General features: G+C 49.3%; 1 protein-coding gene across 1 annotated transcript; it reads left to right on the forward strand.

The window, feature by feature from the left end:
* lox (lysyl oxidase) lies at positions 1-26,383 on the forward strand. Its single transcript, XM_079896588.1, has 7 exons — positions 1-541; positions 1,490-1,598; positions 2,139-2,270; positions 14,696-14,852; positions 21,689-21,784; positions 23,086-23,201; positions 25,633-26,383. The coding sequence occupies exons 1-7, from the start codon at positions 127-129 to the stop codon at positions 25,637-25,639; spliced, it is 1,032 nt and encodes a 343-aa protein (XP_079752714.1). The 5' UTR covers positions 1-126; the 3' UTR covers positions 25,640-26,383.
* The last annotated feature ends 158 nt before the right edge of the window (positions 26,384-26,541 follow it).

The raw sequence follows: 26,541 nt of genomic DNA on the forward strand, positions 1-26,541 counted from the left end.
GATGTGTAACTCTGAGACTGAACATATGCACGCGCATCAGCTCCTCCTCATCATCACCCTCGCGCGCTGAGCTTCAGATGGTCACGCGCGCTCTCTCGCACACACACCGCTGGTTTAGCGTGCATTATGGAGCGCGGGAGTCTCGTTCTGCTGTTCGTGTGTGTTTGTAGTTGCGTTCCGACAGTTTTCTCTCAGCTGAACGCCGGATCGAGAGCGGCGGCTCGCGCGCAACAGGCCGGTGCTCTGCGCGCGCGGACGCGATGGACGAATAACGGGCGCGTGTTTAATCTGATGAGCCGCGGGTCCGAGTACGTGCCGCGAGAACGCGCCGCTCCACCGGAGACCGGGACCAGGAACGGGAGGAACGCGAGCAGGAGCTCCGGTGATGAAGGGATGATGTCCGATGATCCGTACGATCCCTACAAATCCATCAGGAACAGTCACTACAACCCGTACTACAACTATTACGACTCGTACTACCGACCCAGCCCGAGGAGCGCGCAGAGGCATCACGGGTACGGAACCAGATACTTCCAGAACGGTAAGAACCAGTCCAACACCAGAGAACGCTCTGCCAAGGTTCTCTCAGAGTTATGATCAAACGTTCTTCCAGTGACGGTAATAGAGCGTTCGTTCAAAGTTATCTGGTCTTTAATAATGTTCTCAAAATGTTTGAACAAAAACATTATTTATACATCATTCTTGGAACGTTTTTCTGAAACATTTTAGTTGGAAGTTCGTCTAACGTTTTTTTAAATGTTACTGCTTGTTTCAGAACGTTCAGAGAACATTTAAAAGTAACGTTCCCACAATGTTTGAAGAATCATTAAATGGAGAAGAAACAGTCTCTAACGTTCACATAGCCAAGACAAAACGTATAGAATTGAATTGGAACATCCAGAGAACATTCAGAAATAACGTTTTCATAATGCAATAGTAACATCTTTGTGATTATTGTTATTATTATTATTATTATAAGGAAACACACACACACACACACACTATATATATCTATCTCTCTCACACACACACACACACACACACACACACACACACTCTCTCTCTCTCTCACACACACACTCTCTCTCTCTCACACACACACTCTCTCTCTCACACACACACTCTCTCTGTCTTGCCGCTGTCGCCTTTGGCTTTTGTCTTGGTTAGTTGTGGACATTTAATGTAATCTTCCACAATATTATTGATCTCCTGCACTGACAGCATTATATGAGAACTGAACTGAGCTGGACGATGACATCACGGTTTACTCCAGAGCGGATATATATATATATAAATGAACTAAATTAATAACTTTTTTACAACAGAAATTAACCATCACTGAACTTACTGAAGCTGGACTGTGACGCTATTCTCTTCTGGAAACAAACTTTACTGCATTATTCTCCTGTTATCTCAGTAAAGCTGCTGTGAAACTCTGTGTTGTGAAAGCGCTGTATAAATAAAGGAGACTTGACTGGAATCTCCGCAGGTCTCCCGGATCTGGTGGTCGATCCCTACATGATCCAGGTCTCCACGTACGTCCAGAGAGTCCCGATGTACAACCTCAGATGTGCTGCGGAGGAGAACTGCCTGGCGAGGTCTGATTACAATCATTGATGATGATGATGATGATGATGATGATGCACTCTTAAAAATAAAGCTTCTTCATCTGCATCAATGGCTCCATGAAGAACCTCGAACATCCATGGAATCTTTCCACTGCATAAAATGTGCTTTAGATTATTAAATGTTCTTCACATCAAGAAAAAACTTCTGTGGCATTGATGGAAAAACTCTGTGTTTAAGACCGTATAGCGTGACCGCGGACAGTAAGACAGAGACATTATAATCACATGCTGTTTGTTTACGATGTGAAGTAGAACCAGAAAGAGTTGCTCTATTCTTTATTCTCTAGTTCTTTAGGAAATGTTTTAAAGAACATTCAGAGAACATTGAGGAATAACGTCAGCTGGTCTAAAGAATCGATAATGAAACATCATGATCTGTAAATAACCTTATAGTCACTCAATAACCATACAGCAACAGAAGCTGTTTTCTGGTGTCTGAACTCAAGAACTGTTGAAGAACCTGATATTAAACGTGTCAGAGTCAGAAAAATCTCCTTCTGTGTTCCTCAGTTCGTCAGCAAACGCGCGAGACTACGACACCAGGGTTCTGCTGAGGTTCCCTCAGCGCGTGAAGAACCAGGGAACCGCAGACTTCCTTCCCAGCAGACCGAGGCACGCCTGGGAATGGCACAGCTGCCACAAGTGAGGAGAACACACAGACAGGAGACGCTGGGACTGGTGGAGTAAAGGGTTAGGGTTAGTGGTGGTGGAGTTAAAGGGTGACCCCGTGATTTACTCGCCCTCAAGCCTTTCTAGGTGTACATAACTTTCTTATTTCAGCCAACAATGTCGGAGTTATATTAAAAAATATCCTGGCTCTTCCCAGAGAATGTCTAATAAGGGGAGAACTTCCACTCTCAGTGAACTTCCGGCTTCTGAACTGGTTGTAGTTCCACTCTGCTCCACATGAGGGCGCTCACAGGACGAGTGCAGTTCCACTCTGGCTCCACATGAGGGCGCTCACAGGACGAGTGCAGTTCCACTCTGGCTCCACATGAGGGCGCTCACAGGACGAGTGCAGAATGAATGGAGGTCTATGGCGCTATAGACCTTATGCACCAGAGAAACAAGGGCGCCGCCATCTTTGGAAAATTGTCTTTTAACTTCCGTTTTGCGGTCGCTCTGTATATTTATATGGCATTTCTGTCCAGGAGTAATTAGCTTTTTAAGTGGATTTACTTAATGTAAAGTTAACGAAAGTTATCATGAGGACTGTAATGTTTAAAGCAGATGACTTAACAAATGTAAATCGACCGGGAAGATTTTAAAACGAGCCGTTCATTAATAAACACGCAAAACGCTGTGAAAATACAGACCGGAAGTCAAAAGACAATGAGCGCAGCGCTGAAAAGGGGCGGAGCTACATAAGGTCTATACCCCTCAAAATCCACTTTTCTCAGGATATAATTTTTTGTCTAGTAATTTGAATGTTGTATTCGAAAGGAGATGCAGAGAAATTACACATTGCTGGGTGTTAGATTTTTTAGAGTCACTTATTTGCTTTAAAAAGTCTTTTAAAATGTCAATGACGTCACACACACCGTACGACCAGAGATACTGCTTTACGGCAATCCTTCAGTCACTTTGGTGCTTTCGCCCTAACCCTAACCCTAACAGCTGACACAGGTAAACACACAACACAGCTGACACAGGTAAACACACAACACAGCTGACACAGGTAAACACACAACACAGCTGACACAGGTAAACACACAACACAGCTGACACAGGTAAACACACAACACAGCTGACACAGGTAAACACACAACACAGCCGACACAGGTAAACACACAACACAGCTGACACAGGTAAACACACAACACAGCTGACACAGGTAAACACACAACACAGCTGACACAGGTAAACACACAACACAGCTGACACAGGGAAACACACAACACAGCTGACACAGGTAAACACACAACACAGCCGACACAGGTAAACACACAACACAGCTGACACAGGGAAACACACAACACAGCTGACACAGGTAAACACACAACACAGCTGACACAGGTAAACACACAACACAGCTGACACAGGTAAACACACAACACAGCTGACACAGGTAAACACACAACACAGCCGACACAGGTAAACACACAACACAGCCGACACAGGTAAACACACGACACAGCCGACACAGGTAAACACACGACACAGCCGACACAGGTAAACACACGACACAGCTGACACAGGTAAACACACAACACAGCTGACACAGGCAAACACACAACACAGCTGACACAGGTAAACACACAACACAGCTGACACAGGCAAACACACAACACAGCTGACACAGGCAAACACACAACACAGCCGACACAGGTAAACACACAACACAGCTGACACAGGTAAACACACAACACAGCTGACACAGGTAAACACACGACACAGCTGACACAGGTAAACACACAACACAGCTGACACAGGTAAACACGCGACACAGCCGACACAGGTAAACACACAACACAGCTGACACAGGTAAACACACAACACAGCTGACACAGGCAAACACACAACACAGCCGACACAGGCAAACAGCTGACACAGGCAAACACACAACACAGCCGACACAGGCAAACACACAACACAGCCGACACAGGGAAACACACAACACAGCCGACACAGGGAAACACACAACACAGCCGACACAGGTAAACACACAACACAGCCGACACAGGCAAACACACAACACAGCTGACACAGGGAAACACACAACACAGCTGACAGGGAAACACACAACACAGCTGACACAGGCAAACACACAACACAGCTGACACAGGTAAACACACAACACAGCTGACACAGGCAAACACACAACACAGCTGACACAGGCAAACACACAACACAGCTGACACAGGGAAACACACAACACAGCTGACAGGGAAACACACAACACAGCTGACACAGGCAAACACACAACACAGCTGACACAGATAAACACACAACACAGCTGACACAGGTAAACACACAACACAGCTGACAAAGGCAAACACACAACACAGCCGACACAGGCAAACACACAACACAGCCGACACAGGGAAACACACAACACAGCCGACACAGGGAAACACAACACAGCTGACACAGGGAAACGCACAACACAGCTGACACAGATAAACACACAACACAGCTGACACAGATAAACACACAACACAGCTGACACAGGTAAACACACAACACAGCTGACACAGGTAAACACACAACACAGCCGACACAGGCAAACACACAACACAGCCGACACAGGCAAACACACAACACAGCCGACACAGGCAAACACACAACACAGCCGACACAGGGAAACACAACACAGCTGACACAGGCAAACGCACAACACAGCTGACACAGATAAACACACAACACAGCTGACACAGATAAACACACAACACAGCTGACACAGGTAAACACACAACACAGCTGACACAGGTAAACACACAACACAGCCGACACAGGCAAACACACAACACAGCCGACACAGGCAAACACACGACACAGCCGACACAGGGAAACACAACACAGCTGACACAGGCAAACACACAACACAGCTGACACAGGCAAACACACAACACAGCCGACACAGGCAAACACACAACACAGCCGACACAGGGAAACACAACACAGCTGACACAGGCAAACACACAACACAGCTGACACAGGGAAACACACAACACAGCTGACACAGGGAAACACACAACACAGCTGACACAGGCAAACACACAACACAGCCGACACAGGCAAACACACAACACAGCCGACACAGGCAAACACACAACACAGCCGACACAGGGAAACACAACACAGCTGACACAGGCAAACACACAACACAGCTGACACAGGGAAACACACAACACAGCTGACACAGGCAAACACACAACACAGCTGACACAGGCAAACACACAACACAGCCGACACAGGCAAACACACAACACAGCCGACACAGGGAAACACAACACAGCTGACACAGGCAAACACACAACACAGCTGACACAGGTAAACACAACACAGCTGACACAGGTAAACACACAACACAGCCGACACAGGTAAACACACAACACAGCCGACACAGGTAAACACACGACACAGCCGACACAGGTAAACACACGACACAGCCGACACAGGTAAACACACGACACAGCTGACACAGGTAAACACACAACACAGCTGACACAGGCAAACACACAACACAGCTGACACAGGTAAACACACAACACAGCTGACACAGGCAAACACACAACACAGCTGACACAGGCAAACACACAACACAGCCGACACAGGTAAACACACAACACAGCTGACACAGGTAAACACACAACACAGCTGACACAGGTAAACACACGACACAGCTGACACAGGTAAACACACAACACAGCTGACACAGGTAAACACGCGACACAGCCGACACAGGTAAACACACAACACAGCTGACACAGGTAAACACACAACACAGCTGACACAGGCAAACACACAACACAGCCGACACAGGCAAACAGCTGACACAGGCAAACACACAACACAGCCGACACAGGCAAACACACAACACAGCCGACACAGGGAAACACACAACACAGCCGACACAGGGAAACACACAACACAGCCGACACAGGTAAACACACAACACAGCCGACACAGGCAAACACACAACACAGCTGACACAGGGAAACACACAACACAGCTGACAGGGAAACACACAACACAGCTGACACAGGCAAACACACAACACAGCTGACACAGGTAAACACACAACACAGCTGACACAGGCAAACACACAACACAGCTGACACAGGCAAACACACAACACAGCTGACACAGGGAAACACACAACACAGCTGACAGGGAAACACACAACACAGCTGACACAGGCAAACACACAACACAGCTGACACAGATAAACACACAACACAGCTGACACAGGTAAACACACAACACAGCTGACAAAGGCAAACACACAACACAGCCGACACAGGCAAACACACAACACAGCCGACACAGGGAAACACACAACACAGCCGACACAGGGAAACACAACACAGCTGACACAGGGAAACGCACAACACAGCTGACACAGATAAACACACAACACAGCTGACACAGATAAACACACAACACAGCTGACACAGGTAAACACACAACACAGCTGACACAGGTAAACACACAACACAGCCGACACAGGCAAACACACAACACAGCCGACACAGGCAAACACACAACACAGCCGACACAGGCAAACACACAACACAGCCGACACAGGGAAACACAACACAGCTGACACAGGCAAACGCACAACACAGCTGACACAGATAAACACACAACACAGCTGACACAGATAAACACACAACACAGCTGACACAGGTAAACACACAACACAGCTGACACAGGTAAACACACAACACAGCCGACACAGGCAAACACACAACACAGCCGACACAGGCAAACACACGACACAGCCGACACAGGGAAACACAACACAGCTGACACAGGCAAACACACAACACAGCTGACACAGGCAAACACACAACACAGCCGACACAGGCAAACACACAACACAGCCGACACAGGGAAACACAACACAGCTGACACAGGCAAACACACAACACAGCTGACACAGGGAAACACACAACACAGCTGACACAGGGAAACACACAACACAGCTGACACAGGCAAACACACAACACAGCCGACACAGGCAAACACACAACACAGCCGACACAGGCAAACACACAACACAGCCGACACAGGGAAACACAACACAGCTGACACAGGCAAACACACAACACAGCTGACACAGGGAAACACACAACACAGCTGACACAGGCAAACACACAACACAGCTGACACAGGCAAACACACAACACAGCCGACACAGGCAAACACACAACACAGCCGACACAGGGAAACACAACACAGCTGACACAGGCAAACACACAACACAGCTGACACAGGCAAACACAACACAGCTGACACAGGCAAACACACAACACAGCTGACACAGGCAAACACACAACACAGCCGACACAGGCAAACACACAACACAGCCGACACAGGGAAACACACAACACAGCCGACACAGGCAAACACACAACACAGCCGACACAGGGAAACACACAACACAGCTGACACAGGGAAACACACAACACAGCTGACACAGATAAACACACAACACAGCTGACACAGGCAAACACACAACACAGCTGACACAGGCAAACACACAACACAGCTGACACAGGCAAACACACAACACAGCTGACACAGGCAAACACACAACACAGCTGACACAGGTAAACACACAACACAGCCGACACAGGTAAACACACAACACAGCTGACACAGGCAAACACACAACACAGCTGACACAGGCAAACACACAACACAGCTGACAGGGAAACACACAACACAGCTGACACAGGCAAACACACAACACAGCTGACACAGGTAAACACACAACACAGCTGACACAGGCAAACACACAACACAGCTGACACAGGCAAACACACAACACAGCTGACACAGGCAAACACACAACACAGCTGACTAAAGGGAAACACAACACAGCCGACACAGGCAAACACACAACACAGCTGACACAGGGAAATACACAACACAGCCGACACAGGGAAACACACAACACAGCTGACACAGGCAAACACACAACACAGCCGACTAAAGGGAAACACAGCACAGCTGACACAGGGAAACACAGCACAGCCGACACAGGTAAACACACAACACAGCCGACACAGGTAAACACACAACACAGCCGACACAGGTAAACACACAACACAGCCGACACAGGTAAACACACAACACAGCCGACACAGGTAAACACACAACACAGCCGACACAGGTAAACACACAACACAGCCGACACAGGTAAACACACAACACAGCCGACACAGGCAAACACACAACACAGCCGACACAGGTAAACACACAACACAGCCGACACAGGCAAACACACAACACAGCCGACACAGGCAAACACACAACACAGCCGACACAGGGAAACACACAACACAGCCGACACAGGGAAACACACAACACAGCTGACACAGGCAAACACACAACACAGCCGACACAGGGAAACACAACACAGCCGACACAGGGAAACACAACACAGCTGACACAGGCAAACACACAACACAGCTGACACAGGCAAACACACAACACAGCCGACACAGGCAAACACACAACACAGCCGACACAGGGAAACACAACACAGCTGACACAGGCAAACACACAACACAGCTGACACAGGCAAACACACAACACAGCTGACACAGGCAAACACACAACACAGCTGACAGGGAAACACACAACACAGCTGACACAGGCAAACACACAACACAGCTGACACAGATAAACACACAACACAGCTGACACAGGCAAACACACAACACAGCCGACACAGGCAAACACACAACACAGCCGACACAGGCAAACACACAACACAGCCGACACAGGGAAACACAACACAGCTGACAGGGAAACACACAACACAGCTGACACAGGCAAACACACAACACAGCTGACACAGGCAAACACACAACACAGCTGACTAAAGGGAAACACAACACAGCCGACACAGGCAAACACACAACACAGCTGACACAGGGAAATACACAACACAGCCGACACAGGGAAACACACAACACAGCTGACACAGGCAAACACACAACACAGCCGACTAAAGGGAAACACAGCACAGCTGACACAGGGAAACACAGCACAGCCGACACAGGTAAACACACAACACAGCCGACACAGGTAAACACACAACACAGCCGACACAGGTAAACACACAACACAGCCGACACAGGTAAACACACAACACAGCCGACACAGGTAAACACACAACACAGCCGACACAGGTAAACACACAACACAGCCGACACAGGTAAACACACAACACAGCCGACACAGGTAAACACACAACACAGCCGACACAGGCAAACACACAACACAGCCGACACAGGCAAACACACAACACAGCCGACACAGGTAAACACACAACACAGCCGACACAGGTAAACACACAACACAGCCGACACAGGCAAACACACAACACAGCCGACACAGGCAAACACACAACACAGCCGACACAGGGAAACACACAACACAGCCGACACAGGGAAACACACAACACAGCTGACACAGGCAAACACACAACACAGCCGACACAGGGAAACACAACACAGCCGACACAGGTAAACACACAACACAGCTGACACAGGTAAACACACAACACAGCTGACACAGGTAAACACACAACACAGCTGACACAGGTAAACACACAACACAGCTGACACAGGGAAACACACAACACAGCTGACACAGGTAAACACACAACACAGCCGACACAGGTAAACACACAACACAGCTGACACAGGGAAACACACAACACAGCTGACACAGGTAAACACACAACACAGCTGACACAGGTAAACACACAACACAGCTGACACAGGTAAACACACAACACAGCTGACACAGGTAAACACACAACACAGCCGACACAGGTAAACACACAACACAGCCGACACAGGTAAACACACGACACAGCCGACACAGGTAAACACACGACACAGCCGACACAGGTAAACACACGACACAGCTGACACAGGTAAACACACAACACAGCTGACACAGGCAAACACACAACACAGCTGACACAGGTAAACACACAACACAGCTGACACAGGCAAACACACAACACAGCTGACACAGGCAAACACACAACACAGCCGACACAGGTAAACACACAACACAGCTGACACAGGTAAACACACAACACAGCTGACACAGGTAAACACACGACACAGCTGACACAGGTAAACACACAACACAGCTGACACAGGTAAACACGCGACACAGCCGACACAGGTAAACACACAACACAGCTGACACAGGTAAACACACAACACAGCTGACACAGGCAAACACACAACACAGCCGACACAGGCAAACAGCTGACACAGGCAAACACACAACACAGCCGACACAGGCAAACACACAACACAGCCGACACAGGGAAACACACAACACAGCCGACACAGGGAAACACACAACACAGCCGACACAGGTAAACACACAACACAGCCGACACAGGCAAACACACAACACAGCTGACACAGGGAAACACACAACACAGCTGACAGGGAAACACACAACACAGCTGACACAGGCAAACACACAACACAGCTGACACAGGTAAACACACAACACAGCTGACACAGGCAAACACACAACACAGCTGACACAGGCAAACACACAACACAGCTGACACAGGGAAACACACAACACAGCTGACAGGGAAACACACAACACAGCTGACACAGGCAAACACACAACACAGCTGACACAGATAAACACACAACACAGCTGACACAGGTAAACACACAACACAGCTGACAAAGGCAAACACACAACACAGCCGACACAGGCAAACACACAACACAGCCGACACAGGGAAACACACAACACAGCCGACACAGGGAAACACAACACAGCTGACACAGGGAAACGCACAACACAGCTGACACAGATAAACACACAACACAGCTGACACAGATAAACACACAACACAGCTGACACAGGTAAACACACAACACAGCTGACACAGGTAAACACACAACACAGCCGACACAGGCAAACACACAACACAGCCGACACAGGCAAACACACAACACAGCCGACACAGGCAAACACACAACACAGCCGACACAGGGAAACACAACACAGCTGACACAGGCAAACGCACAACACAGCTGACACAGATAAACACACAACACAGCTGACACAGATAAACACACAACACAGCTGACACAGGTAAACACACAACACAGCTGACACAGGTAAACACACAACACAGCCGACACAGGCAAACACACAACACAGCCGACACAGGCAAACACACGACACAGCCGACACAGGGAAACACAACACAGCTGACACAGGCAAACACACAACACAGCTGACACAGGCAAACACACAACACAGCCGACACAGGCAAACACACAACACAGCCGACACAGGGAAACACAACACAGCTGACACAGGCAAACACACAACACAGCTGACACAGGGAAACACACAACACAGCTGACACAGGGAAACACACAACACAGCTGACACAGGCAAACACACAACACAGCCGACACAGGCAAACACACAACACAGCCGACACAGGCAAACACACAACACAGCCGACACAGGGAAACACAACACAGCTGACACAGGCAAACACACAACACAGCTGACACAGGGAAACACACAACACAGCTGACACAGGCAAACACACAACACAGCTGACACAGGCAAACACACAACACAGCCGACACAGGCAAACACACAACACAGCCGACACAGGGAAACACAACACAGCTGACACAGGCAAACACACAACACAGCTGACACAGGGAAACACAACACAGCTGACACAGGCAAACACACAACACAGCTGACACAGGCAAACACACAACACAGCCGACACAGGCAAACACACAACACAGCCGACACAGGGAAACACACAACACAGCCGACACAGGCAAACACACAACACAGCCGACACAGGGAAACACACAACACAGCTGACACAGGGAAACACACAACACAGCTGACACAGATAAACACACAACACAGCTGACACAGGCAAACACACAACACAGCTGACACAGGCAAACACACAACACAGCTGACACAGGCAAACACACAACACAGCTGACACAGGCAAACACACAACACAGCTGACACAGGTAAACACACAACACAGCCGACACAGGTAAACACACAACACAGCTGACACAGGCAAACACACAACACAGCTGACACAGGCAAACACACAACACAGCCGACACAGGTAAACACACAACACAGCCGACACAGGGAAACACAACACAGCTGACACAGGCAAACACACAACACAGCCGACACAGGCAAACACACAACACAGCCGACACAGGGAAACACAACACAGCTGACACAGGCAAACACACAACACAGCTGACACAGGCAAACACACAACACAGCTGACACAGGCAAACACACAACACAGCTGACAGGGAAACACACAACACAGCTGACACAGGCAAACACACAACACAGCTGACACAGATAAACACACAACACAGCTGACACAGGCAAACACACAACACAGCCGACACAGGCAAACACACAACACAGCCGACACAGGGAAACACACAACACAGCCGACACAGGGAAACACAACACAGCTGACAGGGAAACACACAACACAGCTGACACAGGCAAACACACAACACAGCTGACACAGGCAAACACACAACACAGCTGACTAAAGGGAAACACAACACAGCCGACACAGGCAAACACACAACACAGCTGACACAGGGAAATACACAACACAGCCGACACAGGGAAACACACAACACAGCTGACACAGGCAAACACACAACACAGCCGACTAAAGGGAAACACAGCACAGCTGACACAGGGAAACACAGCACAGCCGACACAGGTAAACACACAACACAGCCGACACAGGTAAACACACAACACAGCCGACACAGGTAAACACACAACACAGCCGACACAGGTAAACACACAACACAGCCGACACAGGTAAACACACAACACAGCCGACACAGGTAAACACACAACACAGCCGACACAGGTAAACACACAACACAGCCGACACAGGCAAACACACAACACAGCCGACACAGGGAAACACACAACACAGCCGACACAGGGAAACACACAACACAGCTGACACAGGCAAACACACAACACAGCCGACACAGGGAAACACAACACAGCCGACACAGGTAAACACACAACACAGCTGACACAGGCAAACACACAACACAGCTGACACAGGTAAACACACAACACAGCTGACACAGGTAAACACACAACACAGCCGACACAGGGAAACACACAACACAGCTGACACAGGGAAACACACAACACAGCTGACACAGGGAAACACACGTGCTAGAAGAGTTCTTGTTTTGTTTGTTTCTGGTCCCGCTTCGGATGCCATGATGCCATCAAGCGGTATCTCTGGTCGTAATCAGTCCTTCACTGACCAATCAGCGTTCATTAGCAGAATGCTAGCGTGTTATGGGCAACAACAACTCAACCTGTAAGAAATCGAAAGGACATAAGTACTCGTTCATTCAACTTTCGACCTATAACCCATGTTGAACTTGCAAAACCTACAATCTAATCTGAGATTTCTCAACGGCAATCGGGTGAAAGAGACAAATTTAGCCGCCTAGCCCCATAGACTCCCATTCATTCTGCACTCATGGGTGATCGCCCCCAGTGGAACTCTGGTGGAACTACAACCAAAATTCGGTACAATAGGACTTAATAGGGAGTGGCCAGGCTCTCCGTAGACGGGCTCTGCTCTTCCCAGCTTTTGAGGTTACTTGTCATGTGTTGGGTCAGAGGTCACCCTTCCGAACTCAACTCGCATACGGCCGCCCGTTACCAAAAGCCAGTGGCCAGTGATTATAGTTTATAAAGTTATAAATATGGATATTTTTCTTGGCTTCAGAAGGCCTTTATTAACCCCTGGAGCCGTCTGGATTACTGTTATGATGGATGGATGGATGCACTTTTTTGGGCTTCAAAATCTCAGGTCCCATTCACTCCCATTATTAAGCTGGGATGAGCCAGGATATTTCTCAGATTGTTCGGCTGAAAGAAAAAAAAATCATATATAGCTAGGATGGCTTGAGGACGAGTAAATCATGGGATAAGTTTTGGGTGTACAAACCTTTAAAGTACATTTATATTGTAGCGAACAGAGAAAATGACAGACTCTCTTAATGGTCTTAATGCTGCTTTATTAACGTGAGCCTCGAAGCACCTCACAAACAGAGCACAGAACACATGAAAGAACGTACATGCACCTAGAACACTCCTGATGTAGAACATAAAACAGTCTTTAGACTTGCTACAATATAACTAAATGTTTGTTACACCAGCCCTAAACGACAGAAAACAACATTGCTGTGATGTGGTTTCAAATTAATCTGCTGGAAAAAAGAATAACAAGCGAAATGAAAGCATGTGTGTCCCAGTCACTATCACAGCATGAACGAGTTCTGCCATTACGACCTGCTGGACTCCAGCACACAGCAGAGGGTCGCCGAGGGCCATAAAGCCAGTTTCTGTCTGGAGGACACGTCCTGCGACCCCGGCTACTACCGCCGCTACGCCTGCACGTCCCACACACAGGTGCGTTCACACCGCTTCACACACACACAGGTGCGTTCACACCGCCTCACACACACAGGTGCGTTCACACCGCCTCACACACACACAGGTGCGTTCACACCGCCTCACACACACAGGTGCGTTCACACCGCCTCACACACACACAGGTGCGTTCACACCGCCTCACACACACAGGTGCGTTCACACCGCCTCACACACACACAGGTGCGTTCACACCGCCTCACACACACACAGGTGCGTTCACACCGCCTCACACACACAGGTGCGTTCACAACGCCACACACACACAGGTGCGTTCACACCGCCTCACACACACAGGTGCGTTCACAGGTACGTTCACACCGCCACACACACACAGGTGCGTTCACACCGCCTCACACACACAGGTGCGTTCACACCGCCACACACACACAGGTGCGTTCACACCGCCTCACACACACAGGTGCGTTCACACAGGTACGTTCACACCGCCACACACACACAGGTGCGTTCACAACGCCACACACACACAGGTGCGTTCACACCGCCACACACACACAGGTGCGTTCACACCGCCTCACACACACAGGTGCGTTCACAGGTACGTTCACACCGCCACACACACACAGGTGCGTTCACACCGCCTCACACACACAGGTGCGTTCACACCGCCACACACACACAGGTGCGTTCACACCGCCTCACACACACAGGTGCGTTCACACCGCCTCACACACACAGGTGCGTTCACACCGCCTCACACACACAGGTGCGTTCACAGGTACGTTCACACCGCCACACACACACAGGTGCGTTCACACCGCCACACACACACAGGTGCGTTCACACCGCCACACACACACAGGTGCGTTCACACCGCCTCACACACACAGGTGCGTTCACAGGTACGTTCACACAGGTGCGTTCACAGGTACGTTCACACCGCCACACACACATGTGCGTTCACACCGCCACACACACACAGGTGCGTTCACACCGCCTCACACACACAGGTGCGTTCACAGGTACGTTCACACAGGTGCGTTCACAGGTACGTTCACACCGCCACACACACACAGGTGCGTTCACACCGCCTCACACACACAGGTGCGTTCACACCGCCACACACACACAGGTGCGTTCACACCGCCTCACACACACAGGTGCGTTCACACAGGTACGTTCACACCGCCACACACACACAGGTGCGTTCACAACGCCACACACACACAGGTGCGTTCACACCGCCACACACACACAGGTGCGTTCACACCGCCTCACACACACAGGTGCGTTCACAGGTACGTTCACACCGCCACACACACACAGGTGCGTTCACACCGCCTCACACACACAGGTGCGTTCACACCGCCACACACACACAGGTGCGTTCACACCGCCTCACACACACAGGTGCGTTCACACCGCCTCACACACACAGGTGCGTTCACACCGCCTCACACACACAGGTGCGTTCACAGGTACGTTCACACCGCCACACACACACAGGTGCGTTCACACCGCCACACACACACAGGTGCGTTCACACCGCCACACACACACAGGTGCGTTCACACCGCCTCACACACACAGGTGCGTTCACAGGTACGTTCACACAGGTGCGTTCACAGGTACGTTCACACCGCCACACACACATGTGCGTTCACACCGCCACACACACACAGGTGCGTTCACACCGCCTCACACACACAGGTGCGTTCACAGGTACGTTCACACAGGTGCGTTCACAGGTACGTTCACACCGCCACACACACACACACATGTGCGTTCACACCGCCACACACACACAGGTGCGTTCACACCGCCTCACACACACAGGTGCGTTCACAGGTACGTTCACACAGGTGCGTTCACAGGTACGTTCACACCGCCACACACACACAGGTGCGTTCACACCGCCTCACACACACAGGTGCGTTCACACCGCCACACACACACAGGTGCGTTCACACCGCCTCACACACACAGGTGCGTTCACACCGCCTCACACACACAGGTACGTTCACACCGCCACACACACACAGGTGCGTTCACACCGCCTCACACACACAGGTGCGTTCACACCGCCACACACACACAGGTGCGTTCACACCGCCTCACACACACAGGTGTGTTCACACCGCCACACACACACACACAGGTGCGTTCACACCGCCACACACACAGGTGCGTTCACACCGCCACACACACACAGGTGCGTTCACACCGCCACACACACACACACAGGTGCGTTCACACCGCCTCACACACACAGGTGCGTTCACACCGCCACACACACAGGTGCGTTCACACCGCCACACACACACACACAGGTGCGTTCACACCGCCACACACACACAGGTGCGTTCACACCGCCTCACACACACAGGTGCGTTCACACCGCTTCACACACACAGGTGCGTTCACACCGCCACACACACACACACAGGTGCGTTCACACCGCCACACACACACACAGGTGCGTTCACACCGCCTCACACACACAGGTGCGTTCACACCGCCTCACACACACAGGTGCGTTCACACCGCCACACACACACAGGTGCATTCACACCGCCTCACACACACAGGTGCGTTCACACCGCCTCACACACACAGGTGCGTTCACACCGCCACACACACAGGTGCGTTCACACCGCCACACACACACAGGTGCGTTCACACCGCCTCACACACACAGGTGCGTTCACACCGCCACACACACACACACAGGTGCGTTCACACCGCCACACACACACACAGGTGCGTTCACACCGCCTCACACACACAGGTGCGTTCACACCGCCTCACACACACAGGTGCGTTCACACCGCCTCACACACACAGGTGCGTTCACACCGCCACACACACACACACAGGTGCGTTCACACCGCCACACACACACAGGTGCGTTCACACCGCCTCACACACACAGGTGCGTTCACACCGCCACACACACACAGGTGCGTTCACACCGCCTCACACACACAGGTGCGTTCACACCGCCTCACACACACAGGTGCGTTCACACCGCCACACACACACAGGTGCGTTCACACCGCCTCACACACACAGGTGCGTTCACACCGCCTCACACACACAGGTGCGTTCACACCGCCACACACACACAGGTGCGTTCACACCGCCTCACACACACAGGTGCGTTCACACCGCCACACACACACAGGTGCGTTCACACCGCCTCACACACACAGGTGCATTCACACCGCCTCACACAGGTGCGTTCACACCGCTTCACACAGGTGCGTTCACACCGCCACACACACACAGGTGCGTTCACACCGCCTCACACACACAGGTGCGTTCACACCGCCTCACACACACAGGTGCGTTCACACCGCCACACACACACAGGTGCGTTCACACAGCCTCACACACACAGGTGCGTTCACACCGCCACACACACACAGGTACGTTCACACCGCTTCACACAGGTGCGTTCACACCGCCTCACACACACACAGGTGCGTTCACACCGCCTCACACACACAGGTGCGTTCACACCGCCTCACACACACAGGTGCGTTCACACCGCCACACACACACACACAGGTGCGTTCACACCGCCACACACACACAGGTGCGTTCACACCGCCTCACACACACAGGTGCGTTCACACCGCCTCACACACACAGGTGCGTTCACACCGCCACACACACACACACAGGTGCGTTCACACCGCCACACACACACAGGTGCGTTCACACCGCCACACACACACACAGGTGCGTTCACACCGCCTCACACAGGTGCGTTCACACCGCCTCACACACGCAGGTGCGTTCACACCGCCTCACACACACAGGTGCGTTCACACCGCCACACACACAGGTGCGTTCACACCGCCACACACACACACACAGGTGCGTTCACACCGCCACACACACACACAGGTGCGTTCACACCGCCTCACACAGGTGCGTTCACACCGCCACACACACGCAGGTGCGTTCACACCGCCACACACACAGGTGCATTCACACCGCCACACACACACAGGTGCGTTCACACCACCTCACACACACAGGTGCGTTCACACCGCCACACACACACAGGTGCGTTCACACCGCCACACACACACAGGTGCGTTCACACCGCCTCACACACACAGGTGCGTTCACACCGCCACACACACACAGGTGCGTTCACACCGCCTCACACACACAGGTGCGTTCACACCGCCACACACACACAGGTGCGTTCACACCGCCTCACACACACAGGTGCGTTCACACCGCCTCACACACACAGGTGCGTTCACACCGCCACACACACACAGGTGCGTTCACACCGCCTCACACACACAGGTGCGTTCACACCGCCTCACACACACAGGTGCGTTCACACCGCCTCACACACACAGGTGCGTTCACACCGCTTCACACAGGTGCGTTCACACCGCCACACACACACAGGTGCGTTCACACCGCCTCACACACACAGGTGCGTTCACACCGCCTCACACACACAGGTGCGTTCACACCGCCACACACACACAGGTGCGTTCACACCGCCTCACACACACAGGTGCGTTCACACCGCCTCACACACACAGGTGCGTTCACACCGCCACACACACACAGGTGCGTTCACACCGCCTCACACACACAGGTGCGTTCACACCGCCACACACACACAGGTGCATTCACACCGCCTCACACAGGTGCGTTCACACCGCTTCACACAGGTGCGTTCACACCGCCACACACACACAGGTGCGTTCACACCGCCTCACACACACAGGTGCGTTCACACCGCCTCACACACACAGGTGCGTTCACACCGCCACACACACACAGGTGCGTTCACACAGCCTCACACACACAGGTGCGTTCACACCGCCACACACACACAGGTGCGTTCACACCGCCTCACACACACAGGTACGTTCACACCGCTTCACACAGGTGCGTTCACACCGCCTCACACACACACAGGTGCGTTCACACCGCCTCACACACACAGGTGCGTTCACACCGCCTCACACACACAGGTGCGTTCACACCGCCACACACACACACACAGGTGCGTTCACACCGCCACACACACACAGGTGCGTTCACACCGCCTCACACACACAGGTGCGTTCACACCGCCTCACACACACAGGTGCGTTCACACCGCCACACACACACACACAGGTGCGTTCACACCGCCACACACACACAGGTGCGTTCACACCGCCACACACACACACAGGTGCGTTCACACCGCCTCACACAGGTGCGTTCACACCGCCTCACACACGCAGGTGCGTTCACACCGCCTCACACACACAGGTGCGTTCACACCGCCACACACACAGGTGCGTTCACACCGCCACACACACACACACAGGTGCGTTCACACCGCCACACACACACACAGGTGCGTTCACACCGCCTCACACAGGTGCGTTCACACCGCCACACACACGCAGGTGCGTTCACACCGCCACACACACAGGTGCATTCACACCGCCACACACACACAGGTGCGTTCACACCACCTCACACACACAGGTGCGTTCACACCGCCACACACACACAGGTGCGTTCACACCGCCACACACACACAGGTGCGTTCACACCGCCTCACACACACAGGTGCGTTCACACCGCCACACACACACAGGTGCGTTCACACCGCCTCACACACACAGGTGCGTTCACACCGCCACACACACACAGGTGCGTTCACACCGCCTCACACACACAGGTGCGTTCACACCGCCTCACACACACAGGTGCGTTCACACCGCCACACACACACAGGTGCGTTCACACCGCCTCACACACACAGGTGCGTTCACACCGCCTCACACACACAGGTGCGTTCACACCGCCTCACACACACAGGTGCGTTCACACCGCTTCACACAGGTGCGTTCACACCGCCTCACACACACACAGGTGCGTTCACACCGCCTCACACACACAGGTGCGTTCACACCGCCTCACACACACAGGTGCGTTCACACCGCCACACACACACACACAGGTGCGTTCACACCGCCACACACACACAGGTGCGTTCACACCGCCTCACACACACAGGTGCGTTCACACCGCCTCACACACACAGGTGCGTTCACACCGCCACACACACACACACAGGTGCGTTCACACCGCCACACACACACAGGTGCGTTCACACCGCCACACACACAGGTGCGTTCACACCGCCTCACACACACAGGTGCGTTCACACCGCCTCACACACACAGGTGCGTTCACACCGCCACACACACAGGTGCGTTCACACCGCCACACACACACAGGTGCGTTCACACCGCCTCACACACACAGGTGCGTTCACACCGCCTCACACACACACAGGTGCGTTCACACCGCCACACACACACAGGTGCGTTCACACCGCCTCACACACACACAGGTGCGTTCACACCGCCTCACACACACACAGGTGCGTTCACACCGCCACACACACACAGGTGCGTTCACACCGCCTCACACACACAGGTGCGTTCACACCGCCTCACACACACAGGTGCGTTCACACCGCCTCACACACACACAGGTGCGTTCGCACCGCCTCACACACACACAGGTGCGTTCACACCGCCACACACACACAGGTGCGTTCACACCGCCTCACACACACAGGTGCGTTCACACCGCCTCACACACACAGGTGCGTTCACACCGCCACACACACACAGGTGCGTTCACACCGCCTCACACACACAGGTGCGTTCACACCGCCACACACACAGGTGCGTTCACACCGCCTCACACACACAGGTGCGTTCACACCGCCTCACAGGTGCGTTCACACCGCCTCACACACACACAGGTGCGTTCGCACCGCCTCATGATCCCGTGTCTCGCCGCAGGGTTTGAGTCCTGGATGCTACGACACCTACAGCGCGGACATCGACTGCCAGTGGATCGACATCACGGATGTCCAGCCGGGACGATACATCCTCAAGGTCAGACACCTTCACGCTTCTCTTAAGGATTGCTGTTGTTTTGTAGGTATAATATATTTCACGAGTTCACACTTACATGTCATTAAGTGGAGTAAAGGTTATGCGTATTTGGCCGAACCCAGAGTACTCTCCCCGGTTGTTGTAAGAGCAGTTAGGACCTGAAGTGAGGAGATGGGGTGGTGGAAGGATGCTGTTATGTATATCTGCTGTATATGTCTTATTTTGATAATTATTTGACTAACTGAGTGCGCTCCTCTCGAGCTCATTTAGGTTAATTATCTGAATGTGCTCCTCCCGAACTTTGTTAATAAAACATCATCTAAATTACGTCATATGCAGGGGCGATTGCAGGATTTTATAAATGGGTGGTGGTGGTGGGGGGGGGGGGGCGGGCACAGGGGGGACCATGAGGGGGGGGGGGAGGGGGGGGGGGTCATGGGAAATCAGAAAATTCAACTGGAAATAAAAATATTAAGCATGATATCAAAAATCTTTGCAATGCCCAGTGCCCTAATATAGATGGTATTAAATGTGGCACTGCATTTCTTGCACCACACAGTTTTGCTCTGATAAATAAAAAAGAAAAAAAAAGACTTTGTCCTCTTTTCATTCTCAAATGCCCCCCCCCCCCCCCCCACTAAATTCAGCCTAAAAATAAATAAAAAAACATTGCATAACGAGTTGTATATGGTGTTAGTTAATGTTCTCACATTTTAATGTTTACCATGCCATGGCTTTTTTGGAAAAATATTATTGTGCCTTTAGTCTTTAAAACAACAGATAAAGTAATATTTATCTATTTTATATTTATGTGGTGGAGTGCGCTGCCGCTGAATAAAACTGACAAGTCCTCTCTATTCAGTAACGTTAGTCTGAAAAAGTTACGTTAGCTAATCTAACGTTACTGGCGACATACAGTAGCTTGATCAGTCACACATGAAAGTAATCAGACTAACATACGGTGCGATATTTAAAAATCGGGCACCAGGGGGGGCCAATCATATTCCAGGGGGGGCGGTGCCACCCCGTGCCCCCCCTCTAGACACGCCCCTGGTCATATGCTCTCAATGACAAATGCGTAACAGTTAGTTCAAGCGTTCATGACCTCAAGGTTTGTATTATTGTAATGCTCTGCTGGGGGGTTGCCCTGCACGCTTAATAAACAAACTCCAAAACTCCAGCTGGTCCAAAACACAGCATTTGCACATATATATTCAAACGCGCATACCTATAGACTAAACAAGTAAAATGCATGTGCACTTGACTTGTATGTGTGAGAGGGTTTGATGTTTTTATTCCAGGTTACAGTGAACCCGGGGTTCCAGGTGTCCGAGTCGGACTTCAGCAATAACATCGTCCGCTGTGACGTCCAGTACACCGGCAGCTCCGCTCACGTGTCCGGCTGCGGCGTGACTCCGTAAGGGTTTTTATTTGATTATGCTTGCAAACCGTACAGAGACAATATTAATGATATACAACTTTGTATACAATACACAAAATATATCAACAATATGTTCTATATCATCTGAACATACAGGAGAAAAAAGAAAAACTTTTAACAATGATTTGCTAAAAAAAGAAAAATAATAAAGGAAAAGTAGGAGAAGATAGAAAAAGACCATGAGGATTTTTTTTTTATATTATTGTAGCAAGTCTAAAGATTATTTTCAATATCAGGTGGCTACATTATTTTATACATATTGTACAAATTAAAGTCATTACAAATTGAGGTTGTCTTACTTGCTTTCTTGTTTACTGAAGATGAAATATTGTTACGTATGGAAGCTTGTTTCCGCCACAGAATAAAACATTTTAAAAGATAATTGCTACTTTTTATCTCACAATTGTGAGTTTACATCTCGCAATTCTGACTTTATTTCTCAGAATTGTGAGATATAAAGTCAGAATTGCGTGAAATAAAGTCGCAATTGCGTGTTATAAAGTCAAAATTGCGAGATATAAAGTCAGAATTGCGAGATATAAAGTCAGAATTGCGAGATATAAAGTCAGAATTGTGTGATATAAAGTCAGAATTGCGTGATATAAAGTCAGAATTGTGTGAAATAAAGTTGCAATTGCGAGATATAAAGTCAAAATTGCGAGACATAAAGCCAGAATTGCGAGAAATAAAGTCAGAATTCTGACTTTTTTTCTCGCAATTGCGACTTTATATCACGCAATTCTGACTTTATAACACATAATTGCGAGTTTATATCTAGCAATTCTGACATCTTTTCTCAGAATTGTGAGATATAAAGTCCAATTCGAAGGAAAAAAAAGACGGACTTTTTTTTTTTTTTACCTCAGAATAGTTTATATCTCGCAATTGCGAGATATAAAGTCAAAATTGCGAGATATAAAGTCAGAATTGCGAGATATAAAGTCAGAATTGAGTGAAATAAAGTCGCAATTGCGAGATATAAAGTCAGAATTGCGAGATATAAAGTCAGAATTGCGAGATATAAAGTCAAAATTGCGAGATATAAAGTCAGAATTGCATGAAATAAAGTCACAATTGCGAGATATAAAGTCAGAATTGCGAGATATAAAGTCAGAATTGCGAGATATAAAGTCAGAATTGCGAGATATAAAGTCAAAATTGCGAGATATAAAGTCAGAATTGCATGAAATAAAGTCACAATTGCGAGATATAAAGTCAAAATTGCGAGATATAAAGTCAGAATTGCGAGATATAAAGTCAAAATTGCGAGATATAAAGTCAGAATTGCATGAAATAAAGTCACAATTGCGAGATATAAAGTCAGAATTGCGTGAAATGAAGTCAAAATTGCGAGATATAAAGTCAGAATTGCGTGAAATGAAGTCAAAATTGCGAGATATAAAGTCAGAATTGCGTGAAATAGTCGCAATTGCGAGATATAAAGTCAGAATTGCGTGAAATGAAGTCAAAATTGCGAGATATAAAGTCAGAATTGCGTGAAATAGTCGCAATTGCGAGATATAAAGTCAGAATTGCGTGAAATAGTCGCAATTGCGAGATATAAAGTCAGAATTGTGTGAAATAAAGTCGCAATTGCGAGATATAGTCAAAATTGCGAGATATAAAGTCAAAATTGTGAGATATAAAGTCAAAATTGCGAGATATAAAGTCAGAATTGTGAGATATAAAGTCAAAATTGCGAGATATAAAGTCAGAATTGCGTGAAATAAAGTCGCAATTGCGAGATATAAAGTCAGAATTGCGTGAAATAAAGTCGCAATTGCGAGATATAAAGTCGCAATTGCGAGATATAAAGTCAGAATTGCGTGAAATAAAGTCAGAATACCTCAGAATAGTTTATATCTCACAATTCTGACTTTATAACATGGAATTGCGACTTTATATCATGCAATTCTGACTTTATAACACACAATTGCGTATTTGTCAGAATTGCGAGATATAAACATGCAATTCTGAGAAAAAAAGTCAGAATTTCAAGTATGTTTCTCGCAATTGCGAGTTTATATCTCATAATTCTGACTTAATAGCACACAATTGTGACTTTATATGAGATAAAAAGTCAGAATTGTGAGATTAAAAAGTTGCAATTAGCTTTTTTATTTTTCACTCTGTGGCGGAAACAAGCTTCCATAGTTACGGTACATTTAAATTTCTTTCAAAAAAAACAAGAAAAACTGGTTTATTTGTTGGTGAATTTACATTTATGTATATAAAATTTGCCAAGAAAATAAATTAAATATTTTTTAGTGGGGTCAGAATCAAAGTATCCAAAAATAATGTCTTTAAAGGTTACGGATATATCTTGCTCTGGATATTATCTGTAATAAACGTGTCAATATTTCTCCCGTCTGAAGAGTGTTGAGCGTCTCCATCCTTCTCTTCCCAGACACTGAGCGGATCCTCCCACCGGACCGGAAACATCAACATCACTGCTGTTCATCACGGATCATCTGTGCCTGATGAAGCTGATATCTGTGAAGTTACACCGCAGTGAATGAGCTTTAACCCATGCGTCCGATACCCAGCTGACGGAGATATGTTCTGAGAACGTTCTCATTTAGTTATGAAAACGTTATTTCTGAATGTTCCCTGAATGTTTTAAAACGTTTTTCTTGGTTATGTGAACGTTAAGGGAACATTCCATTCAAGCGTTATGGGAACGTTACTTTTGAATGTTCTCTGAACGTTCTGAAACAAGCCACATTAACATTATTGGATGAATAACGCTTTGAGAACATCATTAAAGAGCGGATAGCTTTAACATCACTGGAAGAGCGTTTGTTCGTAATGTTATGAGAACGTTCCCTGTTAGCTGTACATGTGCTATTATGTTAATTTGTCTTAATTAGTGTGAACATCACGCAGTCGTAGCCGCACTTGCTCTTTAGAAAGAGTCGAGGGTCTTTCAGTTATATATTCATGTTAATCGTATTGTTTAGTTTACTGATGTATTTTAATGAGTGGCGAGAGAGGCTGAACATGTGAGTGTCGTTTTCAGGCTCATGTTTGATATTATCTGTGTACTTTAAGACATATTTATATTTTCAGCCTCTTCAAGGTGTTGATGTTATTGCCACTTTAGTTTAGGAGGAACACACTTGAATAAAAGCAGATGAGAATATAATCTCTTTATTTTCTCTTAATCTCTTAATTGTGTGTGTGTGTGTGAGAGAGAGAGAGAGAGAGATTGTGTGTGTGTGTGTGTGTGTGTGTGTGAGAGAGAGAGAGAGAGAGAGAGTGAGTGTGTGTGTGTGTGTGTGTGTGTGTGTGTGTGAGAGAGAGAGAGAGATTGTGT

This window comes from Squalius cephalus (genome assembly GCF_949319135.1).
Source record: "Squalius cephalus genome assembly, chromosome: 16".
Classification (NCBI taxonomy): Eukaryota; Metazoa; Chordata; class Actinopteri; order Cypriniformes; family Leuciscidae; genus Squalius; species Squalius cephalus.